Source organism: Struthio camelus, chromosome 7 (genome assembly GCF_040807025.1).
Source record: "Struthio camelus isolate bStrCam1 chromosome 7, bStrCam1.hap1, whole genome shotgun sequence".
Lineage (NCBI taxonomy): Eukaryota > Metazoa > Chordata > Aves > Struthioniformes > Struthionidae > Struthio > Struthio camelus.
Genome location: NC_090948.1, coordinates 21,675,972 through 21,690,106, shown reverse-complemented (window position 1 = coordinate 21,690,106; position 14,135 = coordinate 21,675,972). Strand labels below are relative to the sequence as shown.

Here is a 14,135-nt window from a genome sequence, read left to right as displayed (position 1 = left end):
CAAATACAGCCTGCTGGATCCTTCATTATTGCAAGATCAGGAAAATAGTATTTTCATAGGCAGCCCAAACACAGGAGTCTGTTGTCAGCAAAAGACTATTTTAGTTTTCAGGTCTCTTATCTGCACCATCCTCAGATAGTTCCCAGTGGCATCCACTGCAGATTTTCCAGAGCAGCACTTAGTTCATAGGTGTTTAGCACGCCACTTGAAAGCATGCCCACCCTTTACTTGGACTATAAATGCTGTCTAGCAAGCCCAAGCACCAGGTTTCCACTCCCACTGAACCTTGGCAGCATGTCTTAAAAAGCTGTCCATCTTCTCCATGCAGTTGGCTAGAATTGCCTACCTGACAAGCACCGTTAAACTTCACTTCTGCGGGCTGGAAGAGCTCTGCAGTTCCACGGGCAACCGAGCTGAGTGACAGTTCGCTGCTGCTACAAGAGGGAAGTCTTACTGCCTTCTCCCTACACCCATACTGTTATTACCTTTGCTGATATACCCAGCCATATGCTCCTGTACTTCACTGACAAGCTCAGATCTTTCTATGAGGGTAGTCACTGAAATGGCAAAGTTATCTCCGATGTTTGCCTCCCGCTATTTTAGTGAGTCAAGTCTGCTCACAGGAGGATGACTGAATGAATACCCTCTGCAATCAGCAAAGGCCTCTTGTAACCTTCTCATTCGGAACAGCTTTAAAACTTCATTTTTAATAGTCTTCCCAACCACAGTGGATTGGGGAGCAAACAAAACATGCTGACAACGACAACACTTAAATTAGAGCCAGGACTGTGCTCCAATTCTGTATAGCATCTCTAGCACTGTGGAGTCCTGGTTGTGACTGCAGCTCTTCAGCACTACAGATATATGACAAATCCCATGCAGCATAATAACCCAAGCTAGTCAGAACCCTCTGTTCATCCATGTGCTTATAACATGCAATAGCGTCTGTGATCTGTCAAGCACATGGTCCATATTATGGACTGCAGTGACTACCAGCATCACTGGTACCTTACACTGACATACTGAGCAAAGATCTGTTTCTACCACGGGATATCATTTCCCAGAATTATTCTGGACTGAAAAAAAATAAGCAAGGGTACAGACAACTTTATCAAGGCCTTTTGTCAGCAACCGGCTGTAAGACTGAAATGACAACACAGCCCACCCTCTCTCAGTGCAAGCCCTCCACGAATTCAACCACGTTATCTTTCTCTTGTTGCTCTTAATCACCCACCAGGCAGATATTCATTCCTACCCTACACTTTGGTGACAGCAAACTTTCCAGTGTCTGTTTCCTTCCCTGTGCAATAGATCACCAAATGACTTGTCCAAGTGCTAGGGATATGGATTTGGAGAACAGAAGGAAATCAGAAATTCTTACTCCTATATAATTCTTACTTTGAATACATGTGCCCAATTCAAAGTATTAGGCTGTGTTACTAACAAAGTATCACTAGTCAATAAGATAAGAGTGACTTCTCTTAAACTGGAGGTGCGTACAGGGCTAAGTATTAGAGCATCAAATCCCTTACCTATAATTCTGCCAAAGAGATCATCATCAAACCAATCCTTTCCCCTACAAGGTAATCAGTTCTGACCTTGAAACCAAGCAGATAGCTTCCTCTTCCTGTTCATTTAGCCCCTTAACCACAGATTTGCTTTTAAACTTCTATACTAGTTCACAGGACAGCTATCTTACTGAAGCATAAATAATTCTTAAATGCACGTTGTAAGAGGAAGGACATTATGAGCAACTTTTTTCCAAATCCAGCAAAAACCTAATATCTCCTCTCTTTGGCTCTTCATAAAGATTACTTTACTTCTTTTGGGGCAAGAGGGTCACACACACAAGCTCTGTGGAAGGAACACACATTAGAAGGCATCAGCAGCAGCCTTCTCTCCCCCATGTTAGTTTTTAAATACCTTAAACACATGCAAGCTTGGGCAGAGTTTAAATAGGGATCCTTTCCTCTTTCAGCTCACCAGATGGCTCATACTTCAGCCTCACCAAGGGGTTCCCCCTCCTCACAGTGTGGGAGGGCCTTCATTGCTTGCCTCAAGCTACCTCTGCCTATAATGCAGGGAGCTGGAGAAAAATGAAATTATTTATGCTACTGTGCTTCCCTATTAGTTTCTAAGAATGTAAAGGGAAAGCCAGTAAGGAAAAGGGTAATTCTGGTAGTAGTCCTGCAATAAAAAGGAATACATGTATACAGGCACTAAAAGCAGCAGGTGACTACTCACCTGAAGGGAGAGGTGCTAACATTTGTACTGCTTCCAGCGTGCAGTTAGCAATCCTGCCAGTTTCATCCTGTACTCACTCAGTGGGTATTTCGCAAATAATTAAAGAGTCTACGGCTTCTACATTTTTAAATACTTAATACCCTTCCCATGTGCTCTCTGCCCAGCAGTTCAGCTCCCCTTTAGGCAATATTACTGCTCTTTCTCACATCCCCTTCCCTTCCCCAGGAGGTGAGGCCATGATTCACTATTTCAAGTTCAGATTGCCTGTGCCTATTAAACTGATTTCTGCCTGCAAAGTTTGCAGGTCTCTCCCCGAGGAGCCCAATTTCCTGCCTGAACCTCCAGGCAGGGACAAAAAGCTGCTACTGCCAAAAGCAGCACTTACTTCAGCAAGCACCATGGACCCTATGCAAGAATAGATGGCCATCTCCACAGAGAGGAGAGATTACACCTTTGAGCAGCCCAGGTCCTTCCTCGTGGGACACGCTGCAGAAAGACAGTGGGACGCTAAACCTCGCTCTGGAGGATCCTCACAAATATCAGTGTGCTGGCCCTTTCTGCGCATGCATACAGCCACTGCCCTGGGACAAGAGACAAGTTTACCACAGCATACAGCTGATACGCCCCTCACCCTGCTGCACATCTCTGCACCAAAATAGCAGAGCGCCAGGAGACTGACTTGGAACTGAGTGGGGGGGAAAGTAACTCCCTGCCTTGTGCACCTTCCTAAGGCTGGACACAGTCAGCAGAGACACCCAGCTCCATACCTGTTCACCCCCCCCCCCCCCATCACCCTCTAGCCAGGGCACGTTTCTTCCCTCTGCTTTCAGGGCACCCATTTCAGAGAGCCATTAACCCCGCAGTATACCAGGCTCCATACCTCCTTTAGCAACCCCCATACCTTTTCCTCAGGATTTTTAACTCCAGTCAGCAGCTTTACTTTACCTTTTCCCTAAAGCAACAAGGGAGCCTAAGCCCACACCACAGACAAGACAAGATCTCCTCCCCTAGTACCTCACAGGCTCCCTCCAACACCAGCTCACAAACTGCAAGCCATGAACCAACCCATATTCGCCAGCACTTAGCCCCAACCTTTTACCTGCACACATTTCCAGAGCGGAGCACAGCTCCACATCACCTCTCCTGCCCAGCGGAGACACCCACTTAAGGAAAGGGTGCAGCAAGCCTCCTCTTCCCAGCCAGGCTCCTCCTCAACGGCAGCTCTCCCATGTCAGGTGCAGCCAGTCACACTGATTGCCCCTGGCCCAGGGCCGCTGTGCCCCTTGCAATGCTGGTGGGCTCATTTGGGCTGCGCAAAGTGTCTGGAGGAGTTCACAGCTCCAGGGCTGTTTATTCTGCTTCCAGGAGTAACAGGTGAGTGTTATTACTCACCTGGTGAGCTGGAGGTGCTGGCCTCCCACAAGCAGTGGGCTAGCCGCGTGCAACACCAGCCCGGCAAACCCGAGCTGCAGCGTGGGGCTGTGCAGGTCCTGCGCTCCTGTTCACAGAGCCAGGAGGCTGAGCTGCAGCCTGGTGAAGGGGTTGCTATTTCTTTGTGGTCCTAGACATATGGGAGAATTCCTCTTTCTGCCTTTCACTGGCTAGTGAAAAATATGCTCTTTACACAGCGTGATTTTGAAGGGAACTACCTGAGGAGCTGCTTCCTGCACTGGGCAGCCTCCAAGCTCCAGGGCCTGCCCCGCAGGGAGTACAGCACTGGCACCTGGTAAGAGAAGTCACTGCTGCAGCAGGAGCTGAGGGTAAAGGTGCCACCTGTCCTCCTTTCAGACCACAGGAAAACACATACAATGGCCCTGAACTGCTGTTGTGCACAAGGCAGCCTCCTCTCCATGGAGGGCTCAGAGAACAGCCCGGAGCTGGACGGTTGATGCCTCTGTAAATAGAGAAGTCTGAGTGCACTCAGGACTGTTTGGCTGCCTCTGGACCTCTATGAAATGTATTCATTTCACTGTTCCTAATCTCTTCTCCCTTATGCATCCTTTTATTCACAAGCTGAGTTTCACACTTTCTTTTTTTTTTAAATCTCCTTTAACCACTGTTTTTTGTTCCCTTTTTGGGTCTCATCTCAGCTCTACCTGTTCCACAGACCATCCTACTATCTATGCCTGCTAGTGGGCTTGCTAGGGATAGTGTGGTTGCCTCACAGATGAGGTCAAATTCCTGGGACCTGACATGTTTCAGTGACACTGATTATTAACTGGCCAAGCCAAATAAGGCTTTGAACAAGCAACATCTTCTAACAAAGTCAGAGGTCACCTTCACTGATCTAAAAATGTCTGATTCATTTTTCCTTAGATGTCATTCATCATCATCAAAGATTATTCCTGGGCCTGGCAAACTCAGGCTAGACGAGAACTGAAAGCCAGGACTGGCTGACAGCATTCTGCTCTGATTAAGACTATCTCAAAGAAGTGATTAATAATGTTGTTTCCTTTAGGCAGGAAATTTCAACAGAAATGACCCCAGTCACTCCATGTTTCTTGCACAGAAGAAAAGCTCCTGCAAGCATCCCTCTGCAATTTCATACCCGTATGTTCTCCCTATTATCCTGATCCCCTCCATCTGCTCAAGAAATAGAGTTGCAGGGATGCTTTTAGATGTCCAAGACCTTCTTAGCTCATCAGTTCTTAAGAAGCCAGTTTTGTTCTGATGACAGAAAATGGCCCTTGAAAAACTGTTAAGAATCAGAAAGGATAATCCAGTATTTTCTCACAGTACACTAAACTTTGTGAAACTCATTTCAAGTCCTAGCTCTGCCTTGGACTTACTATGTGGCCTAGGTTTTTCAGTTCCTAATCCACAGAATGTAAACGTTACCTGTGAAATATGGCATGTGTAAAGGTAAATCCATTACGAATTGTGAGATTCCAAGATACTACAGAAATGAAGTGTCAGACACCTAAGTAACCGATTAACATACAATTATCAGTTCTGAACAGAAGTATACTGTGACTCTGACAACTTTGTCTATGTCTGCTCTAACAAATACCATAGAGCAGTAGGAGTGAATCTGCATAGCAAAACAGCTAATGGTAGAGATCTAACATCCATAGTACGTATGCATTTCACAATGCTAACGTAGATTCCAAAGTATACTACTGTAATTCTCATAAATCTCTTTTGCTTTTGTATTAAATAATATGCTTTCAGTCTGCAGAATTAAGGAAGCCTGGTTTTCCACTGGTTACTGCCCTGTAGGCTTCTGCTGTACAAACCCAGCTCCTGCAATATGTACCTCAAGCTTCTATGATGCTGTCTCTTATCCTCCTCAAATCCTCAGCCCCTCCTACATCCCCAGCACCTGAATACACTCCCACAACCCCTACTTTTTTGGCTGACTTGAACCTATGTATGCACTTATGAGCCAGCCAAGTTGGCCATTATCTTTCAGAAGATATTATATCAGTTGAGTGCTATGTGACAGTCCCTCCTCAGGTGCACGGATACGGGTATCTTTCCTCTATCCAGCCAATTTTCTTGGAGCTTGTAGAAACCGAATATATTTTGATACTCCTTTTCTGTTTCCAAATCTGGTTGAAATGCTTGGCCAAGCATGTCAAAAATTTTTGGACAGGGACTGATAGAGAGATAATGCAATCATGTATCCTTACTGCCATAAGAAAGCAGTTTAAAAACAAGGTATTCATGCTCCTGTAATCAAAGACACAATGCTTTCATTAAAAATACAATGACACCATTTCAAAGGCACTGAATATTAAAACCTATCTGTCCTCACTGCAAGCACCTGAAGCTTACGGTGTAAATGTGCACACTCCCAGAGGGATAAAATAATGCTTTACCCTCTAAAGTCCTGCTTATCAAGATTACTATATACTATCCTTAGAAACGTTTTAAGTATGCTAAGGCCCACTTTTCATTAAAATTAAATTATGACAAGTTTAAGAGGAAGAAAAAGGAGAGAGGGAAATAACACACCACTTCTATAGTCATGCTGAGGGATACCTGAGGTAAAATCAGTTTGCCTGCAGTAGGCTAGCTAGCCAAAATATTTCCTGACATTTTTTCTAGACTCTAAGTTGTAATTAAAAAGAAAAAAAAAACTGTAATCCTGATGACTGTGAAGGAAATTTTCAATTTACTCTAACGTATGCATGAGTGTGCAGCCAAAGAGAAATAACAGATCTAGAGAAGTGCAGACAATTCCATAATGTTAGACACTTATCAGTACAAAGTCCCAGAAAGGACAGGAGGTTTATTCTTACTACTTATACACTTTGCTGAAGACAGGAATACTGGAAGGAATACATCAGGTCAGCAGGCTAAATCTCTTGCCATAGAGGGCAATCCCATCATAATGCTTACTAAAAAACAAATGTGTGCCCTTGCAGTCAGTTGAACTTCCATTTCCTAGTCTGTTTAAATGCAACTGGCTAGGTATAGCCTGTTTACGATTTTTCGAGTCAAGAAGCAAATGGGTGGTTTCTTTTCTTTTCATCCTAAAAGCAATGAAGCAAAAATGCATTCCTTGAGACTAAAGGATGTAGTCTGAAATCTGCTCTCCCTGCTCTCCATACTGAAAGATCTCGTCTCCACTCTGGAAAGTAATATTTCTGTGCCTCATCACAGTAAGTGACAGGAAAAAATGTGAAAACGGGAAATGTTTTCCATTGCAGTCACTTATTTCAGAATCCTGGACTCTGGCAATTACAGCACATAAAACACTGTAGAAGAAAAAATAATGCAAAACCCATTCAGGCCTAGCCAGGATGAATGATTTTTCAGAAGGCCTATTTATGCACATTAAGATTTTCAGTCTGTGAGATTTTACTCCTTACTAAGTCTTATGAAAACATAATGGGTGTCTGAACCCCTCTTTCTGGGTTACAGATGCGAGCTTGCTGATGGAATGGCAAGGACTGCATTACATTGCCAGTCACCTCTAGTAAGGTAACATATCTTTGTTCTCTGCTATACCTTTCACAGATATTAAGAGCTACACTCAAGATGTCAGGCTCCAGTCCAGACTTAGCAGTCACAAAAGCCTGAATGTCTTCAGACCCAGGAGTTTTCTTAAGGACTATCCATAAGTTAAACAAAAATGACAGCATAAGACATCATAGTGCATACTGAGCAGAATTTTGGGAATAGCTGGGCAGCTGATGCAGCTTCCCTACTCGCACAGAGGCAGGGAGGCTGAAGCTAAGAGTGGGAGGTACAGACACGGTGGCTTGAGTAATTCAACCACAGGAAATCTACATCAAAGATATGAACATCCTTGGGTTTGCCTTTATTGCTGCTTTCCATCATACTCGATGAATGCCTGTCTGTACCCAGAGCATCCTTCCCTAGCCCTTCCCTTCTCTCTGGTCAGAAGTTCTGCTGCCTCCCCTGCACAGCTACATCCTCACTCACAGAGCTAACAGCCTGCTCCTACTCTGAGAAGTCAGCTAAGCTCACGCAGCAGCCTGCAACAGATTCCTAGTCCCTGTTGATACTCACTGTCAGCAGCAGATGCTTGAAGCCCTTCTCAGCGCTCTGCTTGCCCACCCTTTACTGCCTGAACCTTCATGAACAATCCTAATGGAGAGGCCAGGGAGCCTGAACTACCATTTCACGTTCAACTCAGTCGTGCAAGGTGACTGCACGTGCAAGCGCTTCAAGAAGTGCTCAGCACCTTCAGCACTCCCTGCTTACACCTTCTGTTAACAAGAGCTATAAAGGAACCGTGCAGGATTAGGACCTTCTTGGTAACTTTTTGTAAGTGGTTACTAGTGCTCTGCCAAGATATCGCAAAAGTATTAAAATTCCTGACAGTTTCAAAAACCATCAAGCCAGATCTTTTCATGAGCTCTAAATTTATTCAGAAATAAACCCACCACTGCACGGTTAATAAACCAAATACAGAACAAACCCTGAGAGAATGACGTATACTGCTATAAATTGTAACTGAGTCACAAAACTACAATACAGTCTGTCCCCTGAGCGTCAGTAACATACAGGGATCTAGGATAATATCTGTTTCATAACTAGACTTGAATATATATTAATATACAACTTCGTCTCTTCCAGATGGATTGAAAGAAGTGGAAGGAGTGAAAGAGCCTATGTCCTTGCTCTGCCACAGACTTCCTGTATCACTTCAGTCACCTCACTTAGCCTGTTTGTGTCTCGTCAGAGCTCACAGGAATGCTGGATAATAAATACGTGAAAGACTGGAAGGAGATTAGACAGCCCTTAGCAGAGGGACGGCAAAGAGGTAGCACCTATAACGGCTGCTGAACTTATACAAAATTGTCTAACCAAAAAATAAGTACATATGAGTTTAGCATGGGTGAGATTGTACGTGCACAATCCTGACACCTCAAGATGGCAGGAAGCCTCTTCCTTTTAAGATATTCATTGCTATTTGATGGGCTATTGACATTTTAAGGACTGTTCAGAGTGAAACATAGCTTTCATATGTATGGTCCAGTACATTCAGCTGGAAGGGTCTGTCTAATCATAACAGTTAGCACTAGTGACAATTTCATATTTTATAATGTTGGCATAGCTGAAGAAAAACCTAATCCTTATGTGCCCTTCCAACTGCATCTGCTTTTGCTCCTGAATGACATTGCTCTAGTCTCTCTTTCCGATGGGCAAGAAGATAACCCTCCAAGACTACCCTTCGGCTGCGAATGGCAACAACGCTCGATGAACACATCAAGCAAGGACCTGGTGCTGCAGCAGGAGACCACACAATGCATCGCCTGCCAGAGCACCTCCTCCAGGAGAGCCCGAGCAGAGGCACTGGCTGCGGCCAGCCCGAGCAGATGGCTTTACAAATACCACCTAGTGCACCGTGCAGGTCTGAGCAACCTATCTGAGCGGCTGCTGCAAGCCCCGGACAGGTTTTCCTTCCTTCCTTCCTCTGTCCTTGCCCACAGCTCGCACCAAGCTCCTCTCCCCCCCTCCTGCCCTGGAGGAACACAGTGCTGCACCCCCCCCACAAGCTGCCACGGGTCAACTTGCCACAACTGTCTCCAGGCTCTTACTAATGATGCCAACGTTAGAAACACAGCATTAGCGGACACAGCAGGGACACAGGGACTCCCTCTAGTCCCAGGCAGAGTACAAGGATCGGCTTGTCCCAGCTGCTGTGCCCTGTCACTACAGACCACGCCGGTGAACGCCAGCTCCTAAATTCCGCCCCCGCGCCGTCGCAAGCGGCAGCAGCCTCGCCCGCCCGCTGCCCGCAGCAGGGTCCCGCGGCCCCCTCCCGCTGCCAGCGGCGCACTCACCTCGCCTCGCCTGCCTCAGCTTGGGGCTCAGCATGCTGCCGCCGGGCGCCCCGCCGCCGCCGCCGCCCTCAGCGCCCGGCGCCGGCCGCTGCCCCGCGCATCGCGCCGCGACGCGCCGCGCCGCGCCAGCCGGCCGCTCTCCGCCCAAACGCCACTTCTCTCCCCTCCCAGCACTGGCTCGGGGGCGACGCTTCACGCCGCGCTAAATAAACGGTAATGCATTATTTATCCGGCCCCGATTTAATTCCCCGTCCAAACTAAGCACTGAATGCCTCGGTAATTACTGCCGATAAATCACCAGCGCGCAGACACGAGGGCTGGACCTGGCTCCCGCTGCTAATTGGCCGTGCATCAGCGTTATTAATAAGCCTCTTCCAGGGAGCAGCGCCCATCCCGCGCTCCCCCGCCGCATCTTCCTGCGGCCGCGCTCAGCAGACGCTTTGACTCGGCGAGAATCAGCTCAGGAGCTAGACCTCTCCAAGCCGGAGCCAGGGGAAAAAGGGCTCCAAGCACACGCCGAGGAGCCGGCGCAGCTGACGCGGCTGCACAGCAAAAGCAAGAGCGAGGGCGCCGGTCCGCAGGGCAGCAAGAGCTGGAGTCGGGGAGCAGCGACCCACCGCTCTCGGCAAGGCAGCGCGGCAGGGGAGAAAAATCTCTCTTCCCGGCACTGACAGCCTGGCGGGAGGGGTCCATCTTAACACCCACCACTCCTTGTAAAGCTCTCCCTCGCCTTTCCCTGGGAAGGAGGCAACGCCTGTATTCAGCAAAGAGTTGTGGGAAGGACAAATAGTTGATTAAATAGTTTAAAAAAAAAAAAAAGATACTTGGATGAAAGTCGAATATGACTGGGTAGCAGAGACCCATCTTGCCCTGGCTGCTCTTAGCATAGCCCTCTTCCTCACCACCTCCATCTCTTCCCTAGCAGGTCCTTCCACAAGGTAGAAAAGGTGGCAAATGCTTCCTTGGCAAAGTGCATGCCCTGCAGTATCGCCCTGCCAGTTTGTATTGCTGAATTGCACTGACAAAAGCATCTGAGATTGGCAGCTTCCTTCCCTCTCAAGAAGATCTATCATGTCTTGGATCCTGAATCCTGGCCATGAAGTCGTATCTCCAGCAGTGCAAGAGGTTTCCTGGCCCTTTAGAGACACTGCTTCTCAATGTGTGGGCTTCAGCAAAGGCTAAGAAAGTGTGGAGCTTGAGAGGTGGAACCAGCTGTGTAGAAGTGACTCTAAATCTGCTGAGTTCCTGGTGGCTATCTCAGATCTGCAAATGTGTCAATGAGGCTTGAGTCTAGCCCAGTGGGACTGAACTACTACTGTCTTTGTTCTGAACACGCAGGCTCCTGCAGTTAGTTTGCCTGCACATCACCTGCATTTCCTTCCTAGACTTCAGCAAGGCGAAGAGTAACTAACTGGTGTTCCCTTGGCTGACAAGCTTAGCCAGTGTCCTGACCTGACCCAGCATGGATAACCAGCAAGACCAAGGGTTGAGGGAAATTATGCTTCTGACTTCCTGCCTAACCTTAGTCCTCGAGTCTAAAAATCACTCCTCCAAAACAGTCATCAGACCCCTCTCCCTCTCTCTCCATGTTTTTGGCTTTTCTTGTCAGGCTTGGATTTCTATGGAGAAAAGCTGCTATAATGCTGTTTAGACACATCATTTTGCAGTTTGAGCAGGAAGCCAAAAGGTATGTACAGAAACCGTAACAGGGATAAAGATAACTGAACTCTTTAATCTCATGGGAACCTCGAGACACTTTATCCTGCTAAGCCACTTACCATGAAAGCTTGATTTTCTCCTCTGGGGAAGGGCACGACATAGACCTATATCAATAACTGATTATCATGTTCATGGGCGAAATATAAACATTCAAAACAAACAACAGCCAAGTTCAACCCTAAACGCTAATTCTGCAGTGTTTCTTGGTTAAAGGAAAAGAAAGTACTCTGTGTCAACAGCATTCCATTTCACCTGTGTGAAATGTTTTCTTTTGACTTAAATCTTTTAAATTCTTCTTAAGGCAACTTTCAAAGTAGAAACAAAAAATTGAAATTTACCCATTTCTTTCCCAGATTAAACATAATAAATTCAGACCTGAGTCTCCCATATACACTCTCTTGGGTAAAGAAACTATCTGTCAGAAGAAAAAAATAGCTACAAAAAGCAGCCAGCCAGGAGAGAAAAAAACAATCACCTACAGTAAGTGGTTCCACTGAAGGCTGCAGTGCTTTGCTCTGACAATTTAAAGAACTGCTTCCTGAAAGAAACACTGAGGATAGGTCCTATAAAAAGGTAACCTAGCAGGTGCTTAGCAGAAATAAGATCCTAAAGGATGTTTGGTCACTGAAGCTTGTGTACTGAACTACATACATTGATCAGGATAGCTGGGGCAATAGATCTCAGTAGCTTGTATTTACCTTTATTCTCTGTGAGTTTCACAGTCCCTTTCCACCCCACTGCTAGTTTCACAGCCTTTACTGTGTCCCCATGCACAGCATCTACTCCACAGAACCACATCCCTCCCCTGCCCTTGGAGCGGGGCTGGGGATGCACCGTCACCCCTGAGGGCTGCTTCATCTGCAACCCAAGTCACCTCTTCTCCTGCATCTCTCCTCCACCGCTGCCAGCTGCCCCTTCTACACACCTGGTAGGATGCTTTCTGGAAGGGTACATATACACCCTTCCATATTAAAAGCCATTACGTAAAAGGTGAGAGAGCTCAGAGCAGACTGTGGTTATGTATCAGGGGAAAAAAGTTGAGTAACGTCTGATTTACCTTATTCTGCCTGTATCACATTTTATCTGACTCAGATGCTGCTTCCAAACGACAATGATATTGAGTGCTTCAACTACTCGTAAGGGACAGTAATTGTAAACTGAGGAGTTAAGTAACGTAGACTGAAGTTCATCTGGCAGCTATAGGAGACAATTATTCCAGTGCAGTAATTTTACTTAAAGGAGTATAAAGATGTGAAGAAAGGAGAAATATTCTTTGAAAGCTTTATGTTCACTGCATTTGCTTTTAGTCTCTCCCTTAGAGCATGCAGTCACCTTGTTACTGGTTTAGCCCAGCTCAGCTGGTTTAGCCCAATATTTCATTAATAAATGGAAATTGGTAAGTGCAGAGGTGGTAAAACTGAGGAAAATGGAGACAACTCTCTGATACCGATTCTTCCATCTTATATGGTGAGGGTGGCTTTGAGGGGAGTTTGAGAATACCCTGATGAGAAGATTGGGACAGAGATGTCAGAAAAGGCCTCTGGGTGAGCTCCCTACCTTGACAACAACCAAAGTTGTGTGCTGAACCTCAGTTTGCAGAGCCCAAGCATGAGTCCTTGTACCAGCAATTCTGAATAACATCTTCCTGCTGCTACAGGACATGACTTCTCTGTAGCACTGCATCTGATACAGGGGTTACAATACCAGGAAAGTCCTCATATAGAGGCACAGAGAGTGTTCTAGTGGGGTTACAGACAACAGCAGAGCTGCTCTGACATCCACACTCACTCCTCAAAGGCTAGAAAAACCTGTGCCAGGCCCCTGAAGTGAACTAATAGCCTTCTTTAATAGCCCTTACCAGCCTCACCTGGGGTATTCACCCACACCCTCTGCCCACAGGCCCAGGAACCCCATTTAAGTTCAGGCTGGGGGCTTTCAGCCCTAGCCTGAAATATGCTGTAAGAGTACTGGTCTCCTGCTTAACCATAGCCACACCTGTGACTGACTGCAGACCTAACAGGATCTAGACCCTGACACCCTTGACCTCAGACCTGTCTCAGCACTATGGGCCTGCTTGGTGATCACTGGATTGTGTTTGTTCCCCGTTACCCTCACCAGACCTGGTCTGGACCATGACCAGTGGATAGGCTCCCAGACTTGACCTTAAATCTGTCTCAATATCTTGAACTTGCTTGATGATCTGGACTCCTGCGTGAACCTGGCCGCCTTCTCCAGGTCTGCCCTGCTTGCCTTGCTTAGGTACTGTGGGGTTGGACCCTGGCTGGAGAGGGCCCTGCCCTGCTGCCTGTGTTGTCCCTCTGGGCTTTCAGTCACTTTGAGTGCAGCTGGCCTTCGCTGCTCCCTGATGACCTGAAGCTTTCCTGTTCCAGAGCTATGCCAAAGGCAGCCCTGCTGAGCAGATTCCTCAGAGACTTGGGAAGCTGCTGAGCTCTAGGCAATGAGACTCCTAGGACTGACTGATCTGAGGCTAAAGGGGCCTTTCTGATGGCTTGAGATGCCAATGACAAGATGGGTACTATTAGCTGGGAACCATTGCTCTCACTGCTATATTTTAGTGCTGGTCTAAGTAGAGCGCCACTGTGTACCATAGAGCACTAATCCTCTATTGGTCTAGAAAATGGGGATCAGCTGACTAATCAATAGCTAGAAAAGAGCTATTCTCTGCCTCTTATCTGAATCTAAGAATAAATGTGGTTATTAACCATCTGCCACCTATTTGGAATGCAGAAAAGCCATCTAGTAAGTGTTTACCACTGATTGCTAAACACACCTAATAAAGGAAGGTGACAACTCTCTGCCCTAGGAGTTAGAAAACTGGAGGAGAGTTGTAGAGATAAGGCCTCCAGCCCTGATGCCAACTGATTTGCCATGGTCACAAGCAAGGCATTT

At 46.7% G+C, this 14,135-nt stretch overlaps 1 protein-coding gene across 8 annotated transcripts in view; it reads right to left on the bottom strand.

Moving 5' to 3' along the window:
• ARHGAP22 (Rho GTPase activating protein 22) overlaps window positions 1-14,135 on the bottom strand; it is a 176,562-nt gene that overhangs the window by 154,885 nt on the left and 7,542 nt on the right. The window contains exon 1 of one of the 8 annotated variants that reach the window (XM_009677857.2): window positions 9,805-10,104. The exons of 3 other annotated variants lie outside the window; for them this stretch is intronic. In XM_009677857.2, the coding sequence (XP_009676152.2) occupies window positions 9,805-9,898 (94 nt within the window). In that variant the 5' untranslated portion in view covers window positions 9,899-10,104. Of the gene's footprint in view, window positions 1-9,506; window positions 9,550-9,790; window positions 10,105-14,135 lie in introns of those variants that run through there. 4 more of the 8 variants (XM_009677858.2, XM_009677859.2, XM_009677860.2 and 1 more) reach the window with 4 other exon arrangements.